The 24,704-nt window shown below is 46.1% G+C and overlaps 1 protein-coding gene across 2 annotated transcripts in view; it reads right to left on the minus strand.

Annotated features, from left to right (window-relative positions):
* Positions 1 to 24,306, minus strand: part of SLIT3 (slit guidance ligand 3) — a 599,210-nt gene extending 574,904 nt beyond the window's left edge. The window contains exon 1 of one of the 2 annotated variants that reach the window (XM_058722970.1): positions 23,672 to 24,306. In XM_058722970.1, coding sequence (XP_058578953.1) covers positions 23,672 to 23,877 — 206 coding nt within the window. In that variant the 5' untranslated portion in view covers positions 23,878 to 24,306. Of the gene's footprint in view, positions 1 to 1,452; positions 1,482 to 23,671 lie in introns of those variants that run through there. The other variant, XM_058722980.1, reaches the window with a different exon arrangement.
* Between the last annotated feature and the right edge of the window lie 398 nt (positions 24,307 to 24,704).

Below are 24,704 nucleotides of genomic sequence, written 5' to 3' on the forward strand. Positions count from 1 at the left end.
AAGGTTTTCCCGCCATAGCAGCCATGTGTTGCTTATGCACTGGGGCTCTGGAGTCAAACTATCTGGGCTCAAGTGCTTACTAGTTGGGCGGTCTCAGATGAGTCACTTAACCTCATTAAGCCTCAGTTTTGTCTTCTGAAAAATGGGTATAATAATAGGACCAACATATAGAGTTGTGAGAATTGAACACGATAACTTGCATAAAGCAATCAGCTTGGTGCTTTAAATATAGTGAGTCATCTCTAAATGTTAGCTCTTTGTATCACGGCATGCAGCTGGATGCTACCCTGACCTCTACTAAATTACGACTGGCTGGATTTTTCCAGCAGACCAGCATCACTATGCTTGAGTGCCAGATCCAAACAACACAAAATAGCTGTTGGGTTTCTTCACACCAGCAGTAGCTGCCAAGTACTGGACAGATGCTTACTTGCAGGTTGTATGCAGGTACTTCTCATGAATAGGGGCTGTACAGTGAACCCTAAGACCTAACTACCACTGTGCCCATTTTGCAGATAAGGAAACTGAAGTTTAGTGACTCATCACAGTTTTACAACTATCGAGTGTCAAAACCTGGATTCGAATGCAGCCCTAATTCCAAACCCCACGGTCTTTCTACTGTCATGAAATCAGCTCCGGACTTCCTCCACAGGCTGCCTAAGAATCTTTCCAAATGGGGTCTACCCCCCGAGTAGTGTCAGAGGGCCAGACTCTCTCATGGTGACACTGTGTCACACAAAACATAAGAAGGGAATACAGCTCCCAACTCTGAGTCTGAAAGGAAGTCACAGGTGGGCTGACAGCAGGATGGTGGACACTGCAGGAGATCAGGCTCTTGGATTCTAAGACGGACCCCCACTTGCTAATAATGATTAAATGTGTGTATCAGTCAAGAGGGAAAGGGTGTTGGAGGGGAGGAGAAGAAGTGACTTTCTTTCCCACCCAAAATGGTTATCTAAGCCTCTGTGCACAGAAGGAGCACAACTAAATGTAACACAAAACTCACACCAGCTTTTAGAAACCATTTTCTTCGAAACGAAGCTTTTGGCCCATGAGACAACACAGCAAGATGAATCCCTCTCATCTCTTCCCAGTCTATTTCCTTAAATGCCAAATTGTGGTCTGTCTTCTTCCCCTTAGATAGTGGATAGCATTCTGCCAACAGCCAAGGAGATGTGTAGACCCACAACGCCTCTTCCTGAGGATTTGAACGATGTCATGAATAAATGGAGAGAAGTATGGTTGGCCTCTCGTCTGCCCTTGAGAGCTTCGAACAAAGATTCCTGGAGTCTAACACCAACACGGATTCCAACCTTTTACCCATTTTGGTTCTATTGGCCCAGAAAGCTGTCTGAATGCTCCCAACCAGAACAAAGAGGACACTGCTTGGGTGCTTTCTGAGTTTTTGTAACAATCACTAACACTTTGCTCTCCCTCAAATCTTATATTTACCTGCAATGGGCCATGTTACCTCCGGCTGACCCCACCTGCCAAAAATATTACTGCATTTTCATATTTATTGTCTTTGTGTTCCACAGTTGCCATGGTAGTAAAATTTACACTCAACAGCCTCACTGCCATTTTCAACTACAAATGGAATTAGTCTGTTCCCAGTTTGGTTCAGCAAAAAAAGGAATATGCATGCACTATATACCAGGCCCTGTGCTAGGTGTAAGGCCTGGGTGCTGAGATGAATAAGAGATGTCTGTAAGATTTTGCTCCTTTACAGAGAAGACTTTTTGCTTCTCTTGTGATGAGATTATTTTTTTATCATCTTTTGGTAAAATATATGTAACATAAAATTTACAACTGTAACTATTTTTAAGTGCATAACTCAGTAGCATTAAGAACATTCCCAATATTACGCAACCGCAGTCACTATCTATTTCCAAATCTTTTTCATCACCCCAAACAGAAACTCTATACCTATTAAGCATTAACTTCCTATTCCCCACCCTACCCCCAGCCCCTGATAACCTGTAATCTACATTCTATCTCCATGAATTCGCCTATTCTATATGTCATTTAAGTGACATCATGCAACATTGGTCCTTCTGTGTCTAGCTTATTTTGCTTAACATAATGTTTTCAAGGCTCATCCTTGTTGTGTGTCAGAACTCCATTCCTTGTTAAGGCTGAATAATATTCTATTGTGTGCATACACCACATTTTGCTTATTCATTCATCTGTTGATGGACACCTGGATTGTTCCTACCTTTTGGCTAGTGAATAATGCCACAGTGAATAGTGGCATAAGTATCTGTTAGAGTCCTCGCTTTCGATTCTTTGGAGTGTAACCTTGGTAGTGGAGCTGCAGGATCATATGGTAATTCTATGTTTAACTTTCTGAGGAACTGCCATACTGCTTTTCACAGAAACCGTTTTATTTTTATGCTTTTCACAGAAACCATTTTACATTGTATTTTAATTTCTCCACATTCTCACCAACACTTGTTACTTGCTGGGTTTTTGGTCTTTGTTTTGTTGTTTTGACTACAGCCATTGTGGTAGGTGTGATGTGTGGTTGTTTTTCGGAAGAGCAAATTGAGGAGATAAGAAATGGCTTGGTCATCAGAGCATCACAGGTGCATATGGGTGTACTGAGTACAGCTTTGCCAAATGAACGAATGGATAGTATGTTGGTACCTGATGTCCTATACAACTCTTCCCTGAGTCTCCTGTTTACAGGATTTGAAACTTGCACAAGGAAGCACAGCTCCACAAAAGAGACCCAAGCAGCAACTGAGATGACAAGTAGCTCAGGGCTTTAATTCACGGACCATCTGCACCATCTTTCTGCTTTTGCTTTCACACTTAGGAATCAGTAAAACTTACTGCTTTGGAATCAAGGAAGCCCACTTGGTAGTTCCTCAAAAGTAAAGAAGACTATAAGCTATAGAGCATGGTGGCTAAGAAACCAAAGTTACGGGTCAAACAGATGGGCCTGAATTTCAGCTCTACTGTTTGTCACATGTATGACCATGGACAAACTATTCATCCCTTCTGTGCCTCAATCAGGCCCTAATCCTAGTCTTGTGAGGATTAAACGAAACAATAAGAAACATTTAGTACAGTGTCTGACACAATGTAATGTCCCCATGAAAGTAAGCTCTTATTGTTACTCTAGGGTTACTGCACAGACCCAACCCTCCTTCCACACCCTGCTTCAGCTACTTCCTCTAGTCTCCAAGACCCCTGGGAAAGCAGAAGAGCTCTGGGATGAGGGCAGACTCATCACTTAGTCTCCTAATGATCTTCCAGGCTGACTGGAAGGACTCAGAATACCCATCCAGAGTCACAGCCAGGATTTGAGATGAGGACTCAGTCTTATTTCTCATTTTGGTAAAGAGAGTGGTGCCATCACCATATGGTTCTCCTGCAAGGATACAAAGCCCATACCCCAAGGGATCAGAGAGAACTTTCATTAAAACCCACAGAGAGGACTCCAGTTGGGTAGAGTTTCCAAAGACAAGGCTCACTAACAAAAATTCAGTAACTACAGCAAGGGGCTTTACCACAAGGACCCAAGGGGAAACAGAGAAGGAACGAGCCTAGGCGGGGTGGTATTTCATGCAGGCAGCACCATAATTCTTAAGTGAGTGGAAGGCAACACATTCAGTTTGGCCTGACAGGAAGCTTTATATTAGACTGAAGCATATTGAAAATATCAAAGTCCATGGAATGAAAAACAGTCCCTGGGCCCAATACTTTACCTATAACTTACAAGTTTTCTTGGACACGGAGACCCTCAAACCAAAAGCCAAACCACTGGGGGCGAAAGGACTATTACATATCAGGACTCTGCAGGTGTGTAGGGAGCCATGGCTGTGACTGCAAACAAACAAAACAAACAAACAAACAAAAAATAATGGATCCTATTTTCTGGGCACTGTGCTAGGTACTCTCCACACATGGTCTGACTGATACAGTATAGCAGCATCAGTGGGGATGCTGGCCCCACTTTATGGAGGAAGAAACCAAGGTTCAAAGTTGGGAATTCACTGAAGGGGAGAGAAGGAAAAATTTCTGCGACTTACGTATCATATATTAGGATGAACTCTATGAAATTACTACTATTAAACATTTCCTGCTAACAAAAAAGGCAATCTCATAGGTTTCCACCTAATATAACACATTATATATTAATTACTTATATGTTAATTATCTTATACACAATAAATTGTATCATACATAAATTCCCTATTTTATTGATTATATAATGTCACCTACACATTATACAATATGTAAAGGAGGCTGAATGCTTAGTGGTTGAGAAGGTGGATTCTTAGACTGCATAGGAAACCTGGCTCTGCTGCTGACCAGCTGTGGACGCTGAGTAAATAATGTATCCTCTCAGTGCCTTTGTTCTTCATCTATAAATTGAGCTAATAATAGTACCCCCCTCATAGGACTGTCGTAGAGTAAGAAAACACAGCAACATGCTGGAACAGTGCCTGGCACATGTTACTTAGAAGCAGTCAGTGCTCATGCTTTTGTTCACTAATTCTTTGCAACAACTCTTGGCAATGGCCAGTGCTACCTTGGTTTCACAGTAAGAAGCCCAAGACTCAGAGATTTGCCCAGGATTATACATCAGGTCTTTCTGAGTCTCAAGCCTTGCTGTTCCTTCGAAGCTGCCAGCTTCCCCTGGTGGCCTCTCTGAGCTCTCACTGCCATTTGGTGAAAGAAGAGGTTGAGCCAGCTGATTCTGTGGTTCCTTCCAGCATCCTTATGCAAGGGGGGTATATCAAAGCAGCAGCAGCAGAAATAACAGAATCAAATGCCTTCAGTTCCACTGAACACAGCATCCTTAGCCATGTGGCCAGAAGCATTCCATATTTAGAGTTCCAATTTTTTTTTCTTTTTCAGCTATTTCTTTCCAGAGTCCTCAGTACATTTCCTAATTAATCACTCCCACTTAATTTCCTAAAGCAATCACAGCCTCCCCACAGGCAAGCAGCCTCATCTTAGGCAGAAGCACACACACCAGCTGGCCCCTCAGCTACGTGGGAGTGTGTGAGCAGCCCTTGGACACAGACCAAAGAGTGGCACAGACATAGGGGAAACGCAGCTTGGGAGCTACACTCAGAAGACACTCTTCCTATGCTGGTGACATGTGGTTTCCTGGTGAGCAAAAGGGCAATGAGATTTGGTTCTCCAAGGAAACCCTAAGCTGCCGAAGATCTGGCTGGGGCATCCTGGGATGCAGGGAGGCTCTCCCAGCAGCTACTCTGTGATGTCGGGAACAGGTATGCTTGCTGGCAAGGTCGGGGGCTCGGGTTTCTCTCCCAGCTTACTTGTTGTGTGAATTTGGACAAGAGCTTTCCTTTGGCTGAGCCTCTGTTTTCCCATCTTTAAAATGGGAACTGAGGCTCCCAGGTGACTCAGTCGGTTCAGGGTCCAACTCTCGATTTTGGCTCAGGTCATGAGCTCACATTTCATGGGTTTGTGCCCCACATCCAGTTCTGCGCTGATAGCACAAGGCCTGCTTGGGATTCTCTCTCCCTCTCTCAAAATAAATAAATAAACTTTAAAATTGGAACAGTAATATATGCAACACAGGGTAGGTATAAGGAAGGAGCAACAACCTAGAGGAGCCAGGCGCGCGACATCAACGAGGGAAGCAAAAGAAAAATAACGTGATGCCAAATGGCATCTGACACACAGTTGGAGTCCCAGCCAGGAGTGGTGGGGACTGCAGTGCAAAGGAGACGTGCCTCATCTAAAATCCAGACAATTACTACCACTGAGCCAATCTGACCCCCTACTGCCAAATTTACCTTGAAAACTTATTTATTGAGAGAGTGAGAGAGCATACTGTGTGTGGGGGAGGGGCACAGAGAGAGAAAGAGAGAGAGAATCCCAAGTAGGCTCTGTACTTTCAGTGCAGAGCCCAACGTGGGGCACAAACCCACGAACCATGAGGTCATGACCAGAGCCAAAATCGAGAGTTAGACACTTAAGTGACTGAACCACCCAGGTACCCCCAAATTTACCAATTTCTTAAAAAGAAGCTGGACGTAGATTTTTATATGAATTCACTCAATCTTAAAATGTTGGCGAGAAACGGACATTCAAAAGAAAAATAACAACTCTATGAGCCAATACCATGTGAGCCAAGTACAACACACTGGAAGGCTGAATTTGGCCTACTGGCCACTGGTTTGCAAGCTCTGTCAATGTAACTATTAATTGAGACAATATAATATATAAAGCACTTAGCCATGCACATAACACATAATAAACACTCAATAAATGGTAGCCGGTGGTTATTATGATTACTATTAACTTTTCTGGAACTCAGAACCCCCATCTGTAACAATGGATGTAGGGATTCCTGATAGCTGTCTGGCTCCCTGGGATTTGAGGGCACTAAGGAGGTTAACCACTGTGCACCCACAACATTTATGCTGCTTTGTTTACTTAAACCCATTTCGCTGAGACTGGAAGTGAAGACTTGGCAGTGTCTGGCGACATCTTTTGCATGTCAGACAGGAGAGGGGCTTGCTTATACTGGAATCTGTGGGTAGAGGTCAGGGATGCTGCTAAATATCTTAAAATGAACAGGACAGCTCCCCACAACCAAAAAAAAAAAAAAATCCATCCCCAAATGTCAATAGTTCCTAGGTAGAGAAGCCCTGGGCTAAGATAGGAGTTTCCCTTGGTACCCTCTCTATAGAAAGCCCTTCATAAAGATAGAGGTTTGGACAGGTTCCTACATGGTAAGATGTGGGAGAGGCTGTGGGGTAGGGGAAGAGGGGAGATAGGAGAACCGATATCTATAATTATCTTTTCTGAGAGGCTCAAGGCCCTGCTTTCACTCTGCTTCCTATAGAATCTTTTCATCAGTGTCTTAACAACAGTCACATCAACAGATTTCCTAAAAAATTCTGTTGAAGTTGCACCCATCAGAATATGTGCTCTCAGGAAACCGAGGACTTGAGTGATGAACTGTCTGAGCCAAGGCCACTCAGCAAGTTACAGGGAAGACGTGGGAGAGAATCCTCATGGGTCCTGGTCCAGGTCCCTTGGGGAGACATCACTCTATTTTGCTGTTGCCATGGTAATTATAAATCAATTTCATCTCTCATTAAAGCAGTTACTCCATAGAACGTTCTCACAAAACACTGTTGAACTCGTCCTAGTTATTCCCCAGATGTGCCAGTAGTCACATTTTTGTATATTCTATAATTCTGGATACATCTATGATTGGCCTTCACCTCAAATGGTATAAATAAGCAGGGTTATATTGCACCGTGCTTGTCATGCATGGCGATGACTGTTCCAAACAAAGAAAACTGTACTAGAAGCAAAGGCAAGCGATTCTGGCTCACCTTAAGAAAGGAAAGGAAAGGAGAATGACTTTTATCAATCCCTCCACTGTGCTTATCATCATTTAATCTCCTCTATAATTTGAAGAATTTCTTTAGGTCAATTTTCTCCAACGCTGCTGCACATCAGAAATACCTGGGAGCGTTATAAAATCACAACACCCAGGAAAGCACCCCAAAATCATTCAAGAGAATCTCTGGGGATGGGACCCAGGCACCAGTAATTTTAAAATCTCCCCAGGTGATTTCCATGCACAGCCAAGTTTGAGAATCAAGGTTTCAGGACTCATTATCCCTGTTTTGCAATGACATTGACATCCTAAGAGAAGAATGAACTTGCCTCAGGGTACCCAGCTGGTGAATGGTAAAACTGTGATTCAGACCTGGGTCTGCCTTTCTCCAAACGCCAGTCATAATCTTTCTCATTATGCCACTTTCTCCTCCACAAGTTTGTTGTCTGTTGCTTTCTCAGTTAGCGTTATCTGGTGGCAAGTTTATAAGCTTGAGCAAAAGGGAATTCACTAGAAGGCTATCAGGAACTTCTGGATTCAATGGGAATCTGAAGAACAGGTCTGGGGAAAAGAAAAGCAGGCATGTCTGGCCATTTTGCAGAAGTGCTTAGATGAAATGGCAAGCCATCATGTCTAATCTCTTCATCCCTTTGGTCAAGATTCCATTTCCAGGCAAGAAGCACCCAAAGGACTTGACTTGGGGCATGAGCTCATCCCCTGACTAGAGGAGGGCAAGGCCCCTGGTGACAAACCCAGTCAACTGCATCCTGTGGGCGCAGAAGATGATACTTGGCTAGGAAGGAAAACCGAGTTCTTGGCAGCCAAATACATCACATGTCTACCGCAATGGACTGATGCAGGACTTGGAAAAGTGAGACCTAAGTCTCACAGGTACACTATGATCCTCAAGTAGAACTCAGCAAAAGGCCAGAAGATGGTGTAATCAAAATCACTGAAACAGAATCATTCCGAAGAAATATGCCACCTGGTGAGGTGGCCATGAATAACCTCAAAATCGTCTGCAAAATACATTGTGTTCGTATTGTGTCTGTGTATTTTTCTAAAGACAAAGACAATTTATCAGATTCTCTAGACTCGTTTTTAAAAAAAAGGCTAAGGCTAGGGCTTTGGGGAGGGATCTTCAGGAAGAAAGGGAGGAGCTCCTAGTCAATGGTTCCAAATAGAGCCTCAGGTCCTAGGAACTACCTGGAGAAATGACTGAGTGTCCTTCTCGGCACCACACAGACCAGACTGGTATAGTTTGACACATCTGAGCTAGGAAAACAATGCTTTTTAAAAAGACAACAACAAAAACAAACACAAAGAGCTCACATGTTGCCTGTAGTTACACAGTAGTAAAGAACACGGACCCACAGAGGGCGCCTGGGTGGGTCAGTCGGTTAAACCTCGGACTCTTGATTTTGGCTCAGGTCATAATCTCACAGTTCGTGTGATGGAGCCCCTTGTGGGGAACCTACTTAGGATTCTCTCTCTCCTTCTCTCTCTGCCCCTCCCCAACTCATGCATGTACTTATATGCTCTGGCTCTCTCTCTCTCTCTCTCTCAAAATAAATAAACTTTAAAAAAAAATAAGAAGACAGGCTCAAAGAGGAAAGGACACATGTGGATATCTGAGCAAAAAGGGTTATAACTGGAGGAAGCCAGGAGGCACTCTCGGGTCAAAAGTCAACAGGGACAGGGGCGCCTGGGTGGCGCAGTCGGTTAAGCGTCCGACTTCAGCCAGGTCACGATCTCGCGGTCCGTGAGTTTGAGCCCCGCGTCAGGCTTTGGGCTGATGGCTCGGAGCCTGGAGCCTGTTTCTGATTCTGTGTCTCCCTCTCTCTCTGCCCCTCCCCCGTTCATGTTCTGTCTGTCTCTCTCTGTCCCAAAAATAAATAAAAACCGTTGGGAAAAAAAAAAAATTAAAAAAAAAAAAAAAAAAAAAAAGTCAACAGGGACAATTAAAACTCAATTGCACCTGTGTTCAAATAGAATACTGTCCCAAGCAGCTGGCCTGCACCTGTGAGCTCCTTGCTGAAGGGCCAGTTCTCCACCCATGAATGTATCTTCCCAGATCTAGGCATTAACAGGCCCTACCAAGCAAGGACTTAAGAAATGAAGCTATTATGAGATATGAGCATTAAATAAATAATTGTTCGATGCATAAATTCATAAATGAATCAGTGTACAAACAAAAGAACAGCAATTTTAACTGTGGCTACTCAACAGGTACTCTTACAGGCCTTACAGGTATTAAGTCCCTGCTATGTGTTAGGGACTGAGCTGGAAGCTTTACATGATGTATTAATCTTCCTTACAATAAACCTAGACATAATATACTATTATACCCATTTTGCCCTCCAAGAAAAGAAAGCAATGGGATTTGAAACCACTCTGTCACCTTAAGCATCTATGTGCTTGCCACAGTGCCACAACGCCTCACAATGCTCATTAGCATCAAATATGTGTTGGCCATTTTGCACATATTATCCCTAATTCTTACAACAATCCTTGAGATAGATATAACGTCTCCATTTGAGCGGGGAGTGAGAAAACTGAGTCTAGAAAGACAAGTGATTTGCCAAAGGGCACATTTTTTTAATTCATTTTTTTAACCAAACTCTCTTTGGCTTTAATGATCAGGGTCTTTCCACTAAACCTCCTGCCTATCCAAGTCAATTTGATTTTTTTAAATGTGTTCACTTAGCTCTACGTTCATAACTGTTGTACTAAACCTCTGTAGAGAAATGTATAGCTTCTGCCTTCAAGAAGCTTCTTATCTAGTTAAGAGATTATATACACAGTACAGAAAGTAACAATGATAATTGTATGGCTACAGAGGTCTTAAAACATGGCCACAAATTCTTTGGGACTTCTCTTTGACAGGTGGTCCTTAACTTGAATGCAAGCTAACTAACTTGTGCTGCTTAGAACAATAAAATACAACAGAAGGGGCACTTTGTTGCTTCTAAGGCTAGTTCCTAAAAAGTCATGCAACCTCTGGATTGTTTACTGGCACATTGTTCTTGGAGCTCTGAGTCTCCATGTAAGAAGTTAGAACACTTCATGGCCACCATGTGGCAAACAAGCCCAAGCCACACAGAGAAGTCACATGGAGGGACTCTGGTCAACAATCCCAGCCTAAGGCCAACCTTCCTTCAAGTCAGCCCAGCCTGTCTGCCAGATGTGTAAGAGAACAGCCTGAAGATGATTCTAACACCCGGCGGTTCAAATCTCCCCTAGTCATTCTCACATTCTTTAGCTGATGCCTCAGACATCAGGAAGTAGAGACAAACCATCCCTCTGAGCCATGTCCCAAATCCTGACTCAAAGAAGCATGGAGAAACAACCAATGAAACAGTTGTTGCTTTCCAACCCTAAGTTTTGGGATGATTTGTTAAGCAGAAATAGGTAATCAGAAAAATGACTTTCTGAGTGGTTATTTAAGGTTAAACACTGCCCTCTAAGCTTGAAATGTATTACCTCATTTGAACCTTCCAGCAACCCAATGAAGCAGGTTACTATCAAAGAACATGCCCAAGATTACCTACCTAGCTATGGCATTTAAGCCCGGTCACACTAACTCCAGTATCAATACTTTAAACAGCTTTCTATAGAGGAAGGGAAATTATGTCTGTGCATAAAGTGTACAAAGCCCAAAGCCAATCGGTTTTAAGGAACCCCAACTGCTATTTTTGAACCTAAACATCTTTTTCTTTCCTAATTTCAGAAGGCTAACTGTGGAGCTGAGCTAATTATTTGAGCCTTAATCAAGGACCAGCCACTCCCTGAAGCAGCTGTCCTGGCCATTCTATTGCCTCTAGAAAGTCCCTTGGGTTGGATGGATGCTGGCTCAGGTCTAAACCTCAAATCCCAGCCCCCAGAAGTGAGGACGCATGGGGCTGAAAAGATCCTTGGAGATCATCCAGCCTGCTCCCTTCATCCCCTTTAAAGACCAGGAAACTGAGGCCCAGAGAGGTCAAGTGACTTGTCCGAGGTCACACGGTGGGTCAGAGGCACAGCCAGGTCTCCAAATTCCCATGCAAGCATTCTTTCCACTACACCATGCTGCAGTTGCTAAAAATTCCCCAGAGCTGCCTCCGTCGGCTCTCCTCTTGACAAAGCTGTTTTCCCCCCACACACAACTACACACAGTCACATTTGGCAAGAGGTGCTATCAGCCCCGCTCTGCTCGTGAAATGCTGTTTTGCAACGGGGCCTCTTTGTTCGTTAGGAACACAGACAAAGAAAACTGTAGTGCAGTCTTCTCAGAAGAAGATGTTTCTTGTTTTAAAGACGGCAAGAGAGCTTCCTGGCTGAATATGGCTTGAATCAGCATGCAGCTCCAGTCGGGAAAGAACGCAGAGGAGATTTAGGTCTTTGCAAAATTTCTAGAACATACAAGGAGGACACAGGGCAGGAGGAAGCTTATGGGAAATGTTTCAGAAAGTATTAAAATGTATGCGTAAACAGAGTAAACAGAACAGACTGGTTACCATCTTGTAGTAAGAAGTAATTAGAAGGCGGGGGGCACTAGACTCATTAAAAACTCCCATGAAGTAGTTGGCCTTCCCATTTTGGATTCCCACTCCAGTCCTGGTTCCCCGCGTCCCTTCCCTTGCAGTTTTCCTATCTGAGGGCTTCCCTTTCTAGACTCTACACAAGCTTAGGTACTTGCTTGTACCTGGTGCTTAGGGTCTTGGGACTGCAATCCCAAGTCACCCACTTTGTGCCTCTCCCCTCTAGCTCCACATTATCCCTTTCATTTACTTATTTATTTTTGTACTAGATTTGGTCCCTCTTCTCTCTCCCTAGCTTCTCAGATTGGCAGAGGCTTCCTAAGGCTGAGAGATCTTTATTCAGGACTAATGCTGTGAGCAAGGCTGAAATGAAAGGAGGCAAGCATCTCAGAAGGGAAGCTCCCACCACAAAGATGACATCCCCTCCCACGATTTTTCTGAGACACTTCTCTGTCCAGGTGGGTCAGATCAGTGGGGAAGGGGCAGACCAGATGATCTCCAAACATGCCTCAAAAGCCTAAAAATCTCTTGGCTAAGGAAGGAAATGAGAGGGGGAGGGACAGAACCGAGTTCCATGGCAGAAATTCAGGACTTTCAAGCTGGCAGCAGATGGAAAGAAAACTGCCAACTTGTAGTAGGAGGAAAGGCGGTGCACACATTTCTTAGGGCTATTGCAAGCCACGGGTCTTCTATTCCACAGGACCAGGTAAAAGCTGCTTGAGAACCACCCTCCTATACACATACACGTCACTGGTTTCCAGGCACAGGATGAGCTCTCCAACAAGAAACTGGGCCAAATCTAAGTTCTCAGACCCTTCCCTCCAAAGCTTAGTCTTGCTCATGGCCCACTGCACTCCCAGGAAAACTTGCCCAAAGAGCACATTTCAGTCCAAAGCCCCCTCTTTCATTTTCCCCTGAGAAAATTCCTACCTGCTTGTTAAACCTGAGAGAGAAGAGTAAGTGAAATAACACCACAGGGGAACAACGTCCAGTGGTCTGGTTACAGCTGCAAGAGTCCGGGAAGGGAAGCTGGCCGCCCAGAGGAGGCCCTGTATCTCCTCATAGCCTCAAATGCTGCTGTGCTGTGTGTCAGTGTTTATGAAATGCTTCTCAAATAAGGTCAGTGTTCTACACAGAGTTAGGGCTCTAATAAAATGCAGAACTTGTGCTGTTTGCCAGCTAGCTGCAGAGGCATACTTGAATGCTTTCTCGGATACAATTGTTCTCAGATTAATATTTTCCCCATGAGTTTTTTTAATTCCACTTGTACTATTTTTTTTATGATGTGTGAGTTTTTCTGCATATTTGTCCCCACTAAAAGGGATGAGTGAGACTCGCTTTCATCAGTGGTTCCTGAGGGCTTGGTGTCCCGCCTCCCTCATTGTTCTAGCATTTCCCCTGCCATCCTATGAATCTCCTCTCTGAACCTAGCATGGTGGCCTTTGCCTTGTCAGTCATTTTGTGGGAAGCAACGACCCAGACTACATCATATTATTTTGAGCTGTCCTAGTTATGAGGACATTTTGCTTGCTTTATGCATCGCCATTCCTGGCACATAGTAGGCACTCAATAAATAGTTCCTTTAAACAACTTCATCCTTCATACAGCCCCTTATGGGATTCTACTTTTTTGGAAACTGCCACTTATTCATTACTCTGTTAGACAAAAAGTCCTCTAAGCTCCACCTGGTTGGGCTGCTGACTTGGCTAGTGGGGCGCTTTCTTTGCTTTTGTAAACAATGTACCTTAGTAAGTGAAAAGGAACCCCCAACAAGAGTGTGAAGGCATGGGTGACTTGGAACTCACTGCATTTCCTCTTCTGAAAATTCACACTGATCATCTTTCAAATACAGGATTTAGTGGTTAAAATCAGATATCGTGGGTGGACTCATTAAGGTATTCGAAGAGCACTAAATTTAGGAGGTATCTGCAGACATCTGATCTCATATAAACCTTGCATCAGCCCCAGGAGAGAAGGGTTAGTCCTACCATTCTAAAGGCTACAGATGAGGCACCTAAGACTCAGAAAGATGCTCCTACAAAGTCCCACAGTTAAAAGAAAAAGGGGAGGGGGATGGAAACCAGGATTCTGCCTGGGTCTTTTTACTCATTTTTTAAAATATTTATTTATTGGGGGGAGAGAGAGAGCGCATGTACACACAATTGGGGGGGAGGGGCAGAAAGAGAAAAAGACAGAGAATCCCATGCAGGCGTTGCACTGACCAACGGGGGGCTCGAACCAATGAAACTGTATCTGAAATCCAGGGTCAGGTGTTTAACCAACCAAGCTACCCAGGCACCCTCTTTTTACTCATTTTAAGTTATATCAAATTGGACTCCCTACTGGTTTCACATTAATACCAGTTAGAAACCCCATATATAAAACACTTCTCTAACTACATTCTAGGGCTGGGCAGAGATGCGGAGGAGAAGAAAGAATATCAGCAAAGTACTAGATAGTCCAGAAACTTCTGTAACACATTTATGAACAGGACATCTCTTCAATGAAATCACCATTGCTGGGCTTTTCAATACAGAAAAACATGCTCTACCCTCTGTTTGGGTTGCAGATAACTTGGGAGCATGTTGCAAGCAATTTATCATTCACAGAGTCCAGCCCTGGAACATCTCTATATTTCATCTCTACATTTCACGCTAGACATCATAAAAGGCTTTTCAGGTGGCCATGAAGATGAAGTCTGAGGCTGTTTCCAGGACATAAGCACAAGTTGGAGTCTCCAGTCTCCAGTCTCCAAGGAAGGTCCAGGCCACAAAGATGCTCCTGTAATCCAATCTCAGGACCTGAGGCTTAGAGAATGAATGTCTGAATTCAGCGCCAAGGCTATGGAGAGCTACATGGAAGGCAGGGGAAGGTGAGGAGGCAAGAAGCCAAGCTGGAAGGGTCAAGGCAAGGGCCAGGAGCAGCTCAAGCTCGAGAGATGCAGAAAATACACAAGTCCATGGTTAAGCCCACACACAACTCAGGTCAGAAGAGGACCGTGAACTCCACAGCCAGAGTCAAGGCATACACTAATAATTCTGGAGTGCAGGGGAGCAAGGAGTGGGTATGCCAGGTAGCAGACAGGAACTAGGGAGGCCGAAAAACTCAAGAGGGAGTCAAGGTGGGTGGTTAAATGTGCTGGCTGACTTTCAGGAACCACAATTCACAGTACTGCCAAAGTGCAGAATGAATCAAGGGTCGAGAACCCAGACTGGTGTTTCGGACAAGAGGAGTCTGAGGCCACACAAGCAGTGATAAGGTTGTGAAGAGTGAAGTCATCTTCACTCCAGCCAGGATGCATCTTATACTTGTCCTGTTCTATCAGGACCTGATCTCAGGGTGGGGGAGCCCAGAGATCATGGCTGAGAGAAGGCAAGTGGTACCTCTAACTGGAGAGAAAGGCAGTCCCTACAAAAATTTAAACAGATCCTTGTGGGGGAAGAATACTGGTCAAGAAGCCTCATCAGGACCCTTCTTGGAGGGTTTATCCCCTAAAATCCAAAATAAAAATAATAATTAGCCACATAACCACGGTGATACTTTTCCTAAGACCTGACTATCTCTAAACACCCTTGTTAGATGAAACTTCCTCAAGTATAGCTCCTATCATTTTAACTTCATTTATTTACTTACTTATTTATGAGAAAGAGAGAGCGACAGCGAGATAGAGAGAGCATGCAGGGGAGGGGCAGAGAGAGAGGGAGACACAGAATCTGAAGCAAGCTCCAGGCTCTGGACTGTCAGCACAGAGCCCAACACAGGGCTTGAACCCACAGACTGCAAGATCATGACCTGAGCTGAAGTCGGACGCTTAACTGACTGAGACACCCAGACCCCTCCTTTGCTCCTATCATTTTAAAATGGGTGCAGGCTCTCTTTCATTCCAGGTAACAATGAACTTCTGCAAATCTCTACCATTTTTCCATTAATACCTCCGGGAACACTATTCATCCTTCAAGCTCCAATTTGAATGCCGCCTACTTCCCCAAACTGGACATGACGGCTGTACCACCAGCGGTCCAGAACACAGCACTGCCATTCCTCTCGGGGTGCCTTGCTTCAAACAGGTGCTCCCTGTTTCAACTGGGACTCACTTTTTTCCTCCTTCTTTCCTTCTTCTTACTTGAGAATTGGTTTTGGAAGACAAGAAAGGGGGCCGACTTCAAAGGCTTGCTGAAGACTGGCATGATCAGCGGGTGGGGCACGGAGCTGAGACCAGCCTGCATGAATGAGCTCTGACTCTACTGCTCCAACCTGGGGAAGTCACTTTGCCTCTCTTAGTTTCCTTATTTGTAAAATGAGGACAGGATGAGCTTCTGTTTTGCATGACTGTTAGATTAAGTGAGAGCAAGTGTGTAAAGTGGGAGAGCTGTGCCAGGCACAAAGAGGGGCTCAATAAACAGCAGCTGGTGCGGTGGCAGTGACTGTCATTGTCATTATCGTTATTATTGTTTAGCAATTTGGGGAAAGCATGTGCACCTCTATGCTTCATCCTCCAACACATTCATTCTCAGCACTACTCAAGCGAATGTGCTCTGTGCTAAAGAATGTGCTCTGTGCTAAAAGATGCTAAAGGAAATCACTTTACAAGAGTGAGGCTTTTCAGCTGGGCTCTGATACTGACAGAAGAGCCCCATTTCTCAGGCTACAATGCTTTACAGGAGAGAATAACACACACACACACACACACACACACACACGCCACATCCTATGCTGGTAGGGCTTCTGGCATCAGACTACTAGAACAAGGATGAAGCTAAAATCACAATGGAAAGTGCTATGAGAAACCAACAGTTTAGAAAATACTCAACAAACAGAGGAATTAAGCATTAATAGGAAATCATTCCAGAGAAAATATGAACAACAGAACCCCAGGGAAAGAAGATGCTACAGGCCAATAAGACCTCAAAATTTCCCAGCCAGAAAGAACCGGACAATATATTTACATGATCCACATCCCGGCCATAGAAAGACTTCAAGAGAGCAGAGAAGACTGTGCTGATTATATTGACAACCTGGATAAAGATCCACAGGGCAAGCTCCTCACTGCAGAGGGAGTGGGGGGAGGAGTCACAACACACTAGATGGGAGAATCAAAATAGAAAATGTTGCTGAAAAGCTGATGAAATTAAACTATTTGCCAAAATTTAATTAGGATAATGCAAAGTGTTGCGCTTAGACTCCAAAAAGCCAACTGCACAAATCTGGGATGGGGAAAATAGGATCAACAGCAGGGAAGGCTGGAAGACATGGGGGAGGCAGGGAATAGCCTGGTAGAAATGAGCCAACCTAGGGGTGTGCCTGTCTAAACTGAAAATGTCCCTTTAGGATGTCAACAGAAGTCAAGGTAGCAAGGCAGTGGAAGGACTCAATCAAACTAATACAAGCAAAGAACAGTGAAACGTATTTAGAGGAAGACAACTGGGAATGGGGAGGGGGCCTGTCTCAAAGTCTAACACATACAGAACCGCTGAGGTAATTATAAAAATGTATGGAAGAGAGGAGAAGACTTAGATAAGTGGGTAGTGAGAAACACAACGGCAATAAAATTTTTGAAATCCTACCATTTGGAAGAAGGATTATACTTGCTCTGTGTAACAACAGTCAGTGGGAGATAAGCTCAACCCCCAGGCAAAGAAAATTTTCAGGTTAAAACTGTTTTCTAAAATGGAATTAATTGCTTTAGAAAGAACTGAGTTCTTCACCACTAGATGTAACCAAGCAAAGGAGAATGACTGCTCTCTCCAAAATTATGCTGGTGGAAGATCAAGCTGTCTGTGAACTTGGACTAGAGGAGCCCTTTCAACCCTAACAATCTGTATTGTTTCAAATCAGGCTTTATCTGGAGCTCTGGAAGGACTATAGTTGGTAAGAATTATGATGATAACAATAACAGCCACACTTATGAAGGCTGCACTATGATCTAGGCAGTCTATGCGTGTAAATTCAGTACTCATAGCACCCTATGAAGGCGGGGGGGGGGGAGCGGTATTTTTATTATTCCCATTCTACAAGTGAGAAAACTGAGGTCACCCAGCTGGTAAATGGAGAAACCAGGAGCGGACCCTATCTGGCTCTGAAGTCTATACCTTTACCTAAAGATCCTCACTTTTCTCACCTCCCTCTCCCCTCACTATTGAGGACTTTTAATCACACACTCTTGAGGAATTTTTCCCAGAGAATGGCGTATCAAATATAGTGCTGGCGACAGAACTATGAAGACCACAGTGAGTGGGAAGAAAGTACAGCCTTTGGCAGACCAGCAATAGCACTACTTACAAAACATAATCCAGGTCTGCAGAACAGAGAAGCAGAAGATTCCCACTGTGAGCTCTTCCTACCTGGGCAAGACTGATTTAAATTTAAGGCTGGAGAATGACAAATAATGAAGAGCTTTGAAAACTCAACACCGTGCACCATAGCAGGGCACCTTTTGCATCTATCCTATCTGGAATTAGTGATGGTCCACAACAGCTTTCTGGAAAAGCCTCCCATGACTTGTTTTGTTTTGTTTCCTTTTCAGCAGTTCTAAAAAGGGTTAACACCACCTTACATAATGAGGGTGGAGCATACTAGTAAATACAGCTGTTTCAAGTAAAAGCAGTAACAGAGGCAGACATGGGAAGTCAGTAAAAGGTATTTAGGGAAAGACAGAAGGAATGAGCACTGAAAAAAAAAGTCAGGGCCAAAAATTCCCCATGAAAATCTAACCCCCCAAAATAAATAAATAAAATGCATTCCTTATTTAAATATACCACAAAGCAGCACGCCCATGGAAAAGATATAAACCACTTCAACTGTAATCCCCTTTTTATGGAACGGAGGCCAACCTGGGCTTAACTGGAGAGGAAGGGGGAGGGGGACCAGGCACGAGCGTGCTGGGCACAGCCTACGTGCTGGCGAAGACCTTGCCTCCATGGGGTACATTTAGAGTGGGCATCTCAAGCTTTCCAGCTGGATGGAGCCTGAGATGAAGCCATAGAAATAATGGCCATGGTCACTACCATCAATGGCTGATGGAGGCCTAAGTGCTAGGTACTGTGTTAAGCACTTCCTGTCCATTATTTCATTTGATTCCCCAAGAGGAACATTTACTATGCATACTTTCCAAGTAAGGAGAGGTAGCTGGAGAATTGAAGTGCCAAGCACTGTGCTGAGTGTATGATGTGATCTGTCTCAGGCCACATTCACAACATGCACACAGGGGGCCAGAGTGATCGTCATCCCTGTAGTACAGCTGTGGAAATACAGTACAAAGGGAGTAAACAGACTGCAGCCCAGAGAAGTGGAGTAACCCACCCAGGGTGCAACAGCAAAGATGTAACAGAGCCAGAATTCAAACCAGAGCCTTCTGCCTCCAGAGCCGACACGCTGAACTAATAGGCACAGGGTTCTGAAACCTTGCCACGGCCCATGTAGTCCACTTAGTCGGTGGAAAAGACTCCATGGCTCTCAGATCTACCATTCTCACTTTCCGGGGGAGGACGAACTCAGTGACAACAAACAGAACCAGAGAGAAACAAAATAACTGTTAAAATGCAAAGAAAATGCAGAAATATACAAGACCCAGATGATCCGTGAAAGCAAAACTTAATAATGATCCTACAAATACATCAATTAATACAAGAAGAGCAGCAATCAAAAACCACAGAGAGCGCAGGATGATGCTGATGAGTTCCTGATTAGAAAGGCCTACAGTTTAAGTGTTCGGGATTTCTAGCTCTTCTCAGGGGCATGTGCACAGTAGGAGTTTTGCAAGGTTGCTAAGCAATGCCTGGCAACCAGACTCCAGAGTTGTGTCACTCATTAGGAGTCCTTGCTAACTCTAGTAAGGCAATAATTTTAGTTCATGAAAGCTAAATTTCAGGAACCCTTAATAACTCATGTAATAGGTTACTAGTAAGTTGCCCTTGGCCATACATAAAAAATGCAAAGCTCTAATTGCCCATCTTTCACGTGCAAGAACTAAAGAAAAACTTTGTTTTTGAGATGCATTCATTTAGTCAACACATACTGGTTGAAAAACTACTACGTGCCAGGCACTGTTCTAGGCACAGGGGAAGAGGCCCATACAAGGAAAACTATTAGGACTACACTAGAATTCTGCTTTCAGGAAAATAAGCCCCGAAAGGTAGAGCAATCTGTTCAGCTGCACAGTACACTGGAGGCAGGTGCACTTAACTGCTCGTGTCCAACCCACAGGTTCACCAGGAGAGCACTGTGTTCAGAGAGGCCCCAGGATTCACCAAACTGCCCCTAGTCCTCTGGGCTGGCCCTGAGGCTAGGAATACCAGGATGCAGGGCCTGGCCACAGAGCATCTTGGAAAGCCTCCCACTTGACCTGGAGACCTCTGTGGTCAAGTGAGGGAAAGCCTGTGACACGGTGTTGGTTTTTATTGGACCCAACCACCGGCGAAGCTTGCCATCATCTGGAGTGACGGAGAAAATTAAGTTACCACATTCTCACGTTTCAGCCTTTCGCCCGTTTTCCTTCGCAAACAGGAAATGTTTATTTAAATACAGCAGTCTCCAGCATGTTCCGGAGCCAAGTGAAAAACCAAAGATGTCCACTCTTGCCCCACTCTGCTGTTTGGGCCACCACCTCGCCGTGGGTGAGAAGTAGGCCTCTGCCTGCCTTTAGGCAGCACAGAGAGAAGGGGCCCCTCGTGAGAGTTCATTTTCATCTGTCTCCTCTTCTTCCAGGCTGAGATTGTGGTTGCAGAAGAATTACATCTGTGGGCTCCTTTTGTACTCAGAGGGGTAAATGCGACATCTGTTTACTCTGTGCTCCATGGTAAATGTTTTGTTTCAGGCACCACCATTCACTTCCTCTCCTCTTGTCCTCTATCTTTGCTGCACGGATAATAAATTACACTGAATTCTCCCCTGCGTTTATTTAGCTTTCTTGTGGGTGTCACCTCCTCATTGAGGGAAAAAGATTGTTGGTAGTTTATAAACGACATAGAGTTTCTCTTTCTGTGCAATGTGCTGACATTATGGAGAAGAAGCTGGAACACAGACCCCCCCCCCCAACTCTGATACCAGCTTAATTATGAACAATATAATAGACCCCATTTCAGGCCTGAAGCAAAGTCCAAATGGTGACCACATTATCCCCCGGCAGATTTTCCTTAAGGGGTAGCATGAGCAAATGAGGCCTTAGAACTCAAAAACCCCCAGAAAACCAACCACACACACTCCTCAGGAAAGCCTCTCTGGGAGGTAAAGTAGCAGGAATGCAGAAGGCAGAAATGCTTCTTCTTTGTTATAAAACAGAACAGAAACATTTGAGATCAGAAAACTGGATTTTAGGAAGGTCCCGAGCATATGATGCTGATGCTGACAAAACATATGCCCCATGAAGAAATGAGTCCTGGAAAGTTTAGAAGACTCACTAAAGGAAGTTCCCTTTGCTCGGTCCTTTGCTTACATTCCTTAAGCTGAATTGCCAGTTTTCTTCTGTATATGCAATGATTTTATATACAGTTACTGGAATGCAGTAGGGGTTCAAGTAATGTTTGTTGAATGAATGAAGAGAGGGATGAATGAGAAATTCCTCCCTAAAGAAATCCTTTCCATAGCTTTGAAATGCCAAACATCACCCCCCCACACACACACTGGACCCGAGACTTTGCAGAATTCAAATGTTACAGCTGGGCTGACCAAAAGAGGGTGAGAGGTGGTGAAGGACTGTTGGTCGGCTGCTCCTAGCCCTGCAGCACTCCTTGCCCAGCTTTCTTCTAAAGGCTGCCCCCTCTCCCAAGGAGGAAGGAGAACAGAATGAGGAGCCAGACTGGGTAGCCGTGTCACCCAATGCACCCCAGCCGAAGAGGCACCAGTGACCGGAGACTATTCCAAAGTACAGCCCACTCTGCCAAGGTCTGCGAATGACCGTGACTGCAGCAGGGCCCCATGTGAACGCCCAGGACTCAGTCTCCACCCAGTTTCTCCAGTTGTAGAGCAGATGGACAGCCCCAAGCTGCCTGGGTCTCTTGGGGAAGGTAGGTGGGTGGCATATTGGCTGCTGTGCTGTGCTTGCAGCTTTTGAAGACTTCCTCCATGACAGCATGAGAAGGGCTCACTCCCCCTGGCTTCCCAAATATGCACCATGTTTTTTTACAATGTAGGAGAGGGAGTCTCAAAACTCCCAACAGGAGAGCTAATGTCAAAGCAAACTGAATGTTTGCAGGGTATACCTGAAACAGTAGCAAGAGCACCCTATTCGAAGACCCAAGCCCAGCCAGAACCCTCCCAAGACTGTTTACAGACTTTGGCCCACACTGACTCTTGTTCCAAAGATGGCTAGCACAGTGGTAGCTACCCCAAAATACCACTAAAACAAAATTGTAACTGGTATGGTAAACTATAATGTCTGAATTAAGCTGTGGAAATGTAGACTGTGGCCCCTTTATTGCCATTAACTTGTTGTATTACCTTGGGCAAGTTGTTTCACATTTCTGAACCTTTTCTACATGTGTTAACGAAGGTTCAGCTCCAACCCTCTAGAATTTCACGACCACACAGAATAATCAATGCACTTGAAAAAAAGATGTTTTGAGCCACAGGAAAGCTCCAGGGAAAAGGAGGGTAGTACCTTTGAGTCTCTGCCCAGGGACACATAGAGTTTGAGGAAGAGAGTGGGGTGACAGGACGTGATCAACAGGAATAACACACCCCAGGACAATCCACTTAGTCTCATGCCACTCTCTCTCTGCCAGCCTGAAGTCAAGAAGGCAGAATGTAATACCCACGCACCTACCCCTAAGACACGTGGGGAAGGGAGACACAAGGAGAGCAAGACGTGGAGAAGTCTATTACACTGGAGCAAACCCTCACCCACTTCTGGGCTGTGTTCCCAGGCCGGTTCCAACCCCCTCCACCATTTCTCCCTCCTTCTGTACTCCCCAACTGCGGGCTGGGAAGAGCCCACCCTCGGAGTCCAAGTTTTGAGTTTGGTCCGAGGATCAAAATGATAAATGTTTCCAAAACGTTGACATATGAAAAGTAAATATTTGGTTGCACAATTGGGGTTAAAACGAGGGTCAATCCACCCCACTCTCCAAACGCCTCTCCTCTCGCTGCCAAACCCTGGATCCGAGGCTGAGTGCGGTTTGTAAGATTATAGCGCTCGGTCTCATTTAAAGGGCTGTCAGCATTTCCATTCTCCGGCCCGTTTGGGGAGGCATTTATAACTGAGCCATAAAAAATTCACCCGGGCTGCAACTTGGCATCTCTGAGACTGCACTCCAGGCAGGGCGGGTTTTGCAAGCACCCACTCTGAATTCGTTTGGTTCCTCAGAAGTTAGACCTTCACACACACACCCAACTTCGCTCGCAATGGCAGCCGGAAAGTGGCCCGTTCTGATCTCCAAGCTGGTCACAGTCTCGGCCCTCTCCCCTCTCCGTGCCCTGACGCCCCATCACCCTTCAGCTTTCTCCTTCGCCTCCCTTCTTTCATGAGCGCAGACCCCATGCTCTCACCCTAAGACCTCCTCGCTGGCTGCAGTGTTGTCTACTCCCTTCGCTTCCTGCCAGCGTTCTGCTGGAAGCTGTCACCGGGCCCTACGTCTGGAGCCTTCACCCCTGGAGAAGCACTGCTCTTTGCCCATCCCGGTGGGCTTCAAGACCTCTCTCTAGACGTGCCCAACGCCAGAGACCCCAACTCAGAGAAGGAAAGATCCGACCCAGGAGAGGGTGACAGCAGAGACTGCATCCAGTGCGGCCAAAGGGAAAGGAAAGATCTGGTGCCTGGGGCCCCACTATGGACCCAGGTGGGTGGCCCGGGTTGGGCGGGGGCGGAGGTACTCACAGGCGCTCGGCGTTGCGGGGTATGCCCCGGGGAACCGCCCGCAGGCCCAGCCCGTGGCAGTCCACGCTGGCGGCGGAGCAGGTACACTTGGTGGGGCAGGCGGCGGCTGGGGGCCCGCTCAGGACGCTCGCCAGCGCAAAGGCCAGCGCCAGGCGGGCGCGCACGGCAGCGCCGGCCCCTGTCCGCCCGGTGGCCATGGTGTGCATGGGCCCGCGCCTGGAGGAGGCTGCCTCGGCGGGGCAAGACGCGTGGAGCCTGGGGAAGCGCGCGCGGAGCCCGAGCGGCCTGGGGAGCCGGCGGCGGAGTTGGCGCGGAGGAGGAGCGAGCTCGGCGCTCAGGCGCACGGGGCGCGGGCGGAGCGGGGCGCGCCGAGCGGCGGCGGCGGCGGCGGCGGCAGCAGCAGCTCCATCCGCGGGGCCGGCGCTGCCCCGCTGCGCATCGCTCGGAGTGCCCAGGTGCCGAGCGCCTCCTGGCCCCGGTGGCCCGCAGCCCAGTGCGTGGGCCGGGTCGGGGACCTGAGGACGAGCGCACTGGGGCACGGCGCCTGGGGAGGTCCGGCTTGAGTCTGAGCTCGGGAGCGCGGCGGCGGCGGCTGGGGCACGGGGCAGCCGGGTGAGCTGGCCGGCGCTCGCTCTCTCCATTCACTGAGCAGGGCAGACACCGGAGACGCGGGGCCCACCCCTCCCGCCCCCCCAAAACCGCCAGCTCCGCCTCCCATTGGCTGAGCCGCGCGTCATGTCGACTAAGTTGGGAACTTTGCTGGAGCAACTGAGAGCGTGGAGGGGAGGAGGCAGGAGATGAGGGAAGGAAAGGGGCTTCGCCAGGAGGGCCCCAGAATTGAGATCCATTAACTTTTAAGGAGCTAAGGATTGTTCTCGCTGGTGGCACTTTTCCTTTATTCTGGCACTGAGCTAGGCACTCCGCTCCTAGTCTTTCGTTCCATTCCAACAGCGTCCCGCAAGGGGGCATCTGAGTACCGTGTTTTATAGATGAAATAAAGCTCAGAGAAGTCAAGTGACTTGCCCAAGGCCAC

The sequence above is a fragment of the Neofelis nebulosa genome, chromosome 1, assembly GCF_028018385.1.
Source record: "Neofelis nebulosa isolate mNeoNeb1 chromosome 1, mNeoNeb1.pri, whole genome shotgun sequence".
NCBI lineage: Eukaryota > Metazoa > Chordata > Mammalia > Carnivora > Felidae > Neofelis > Neofelis nebulosa.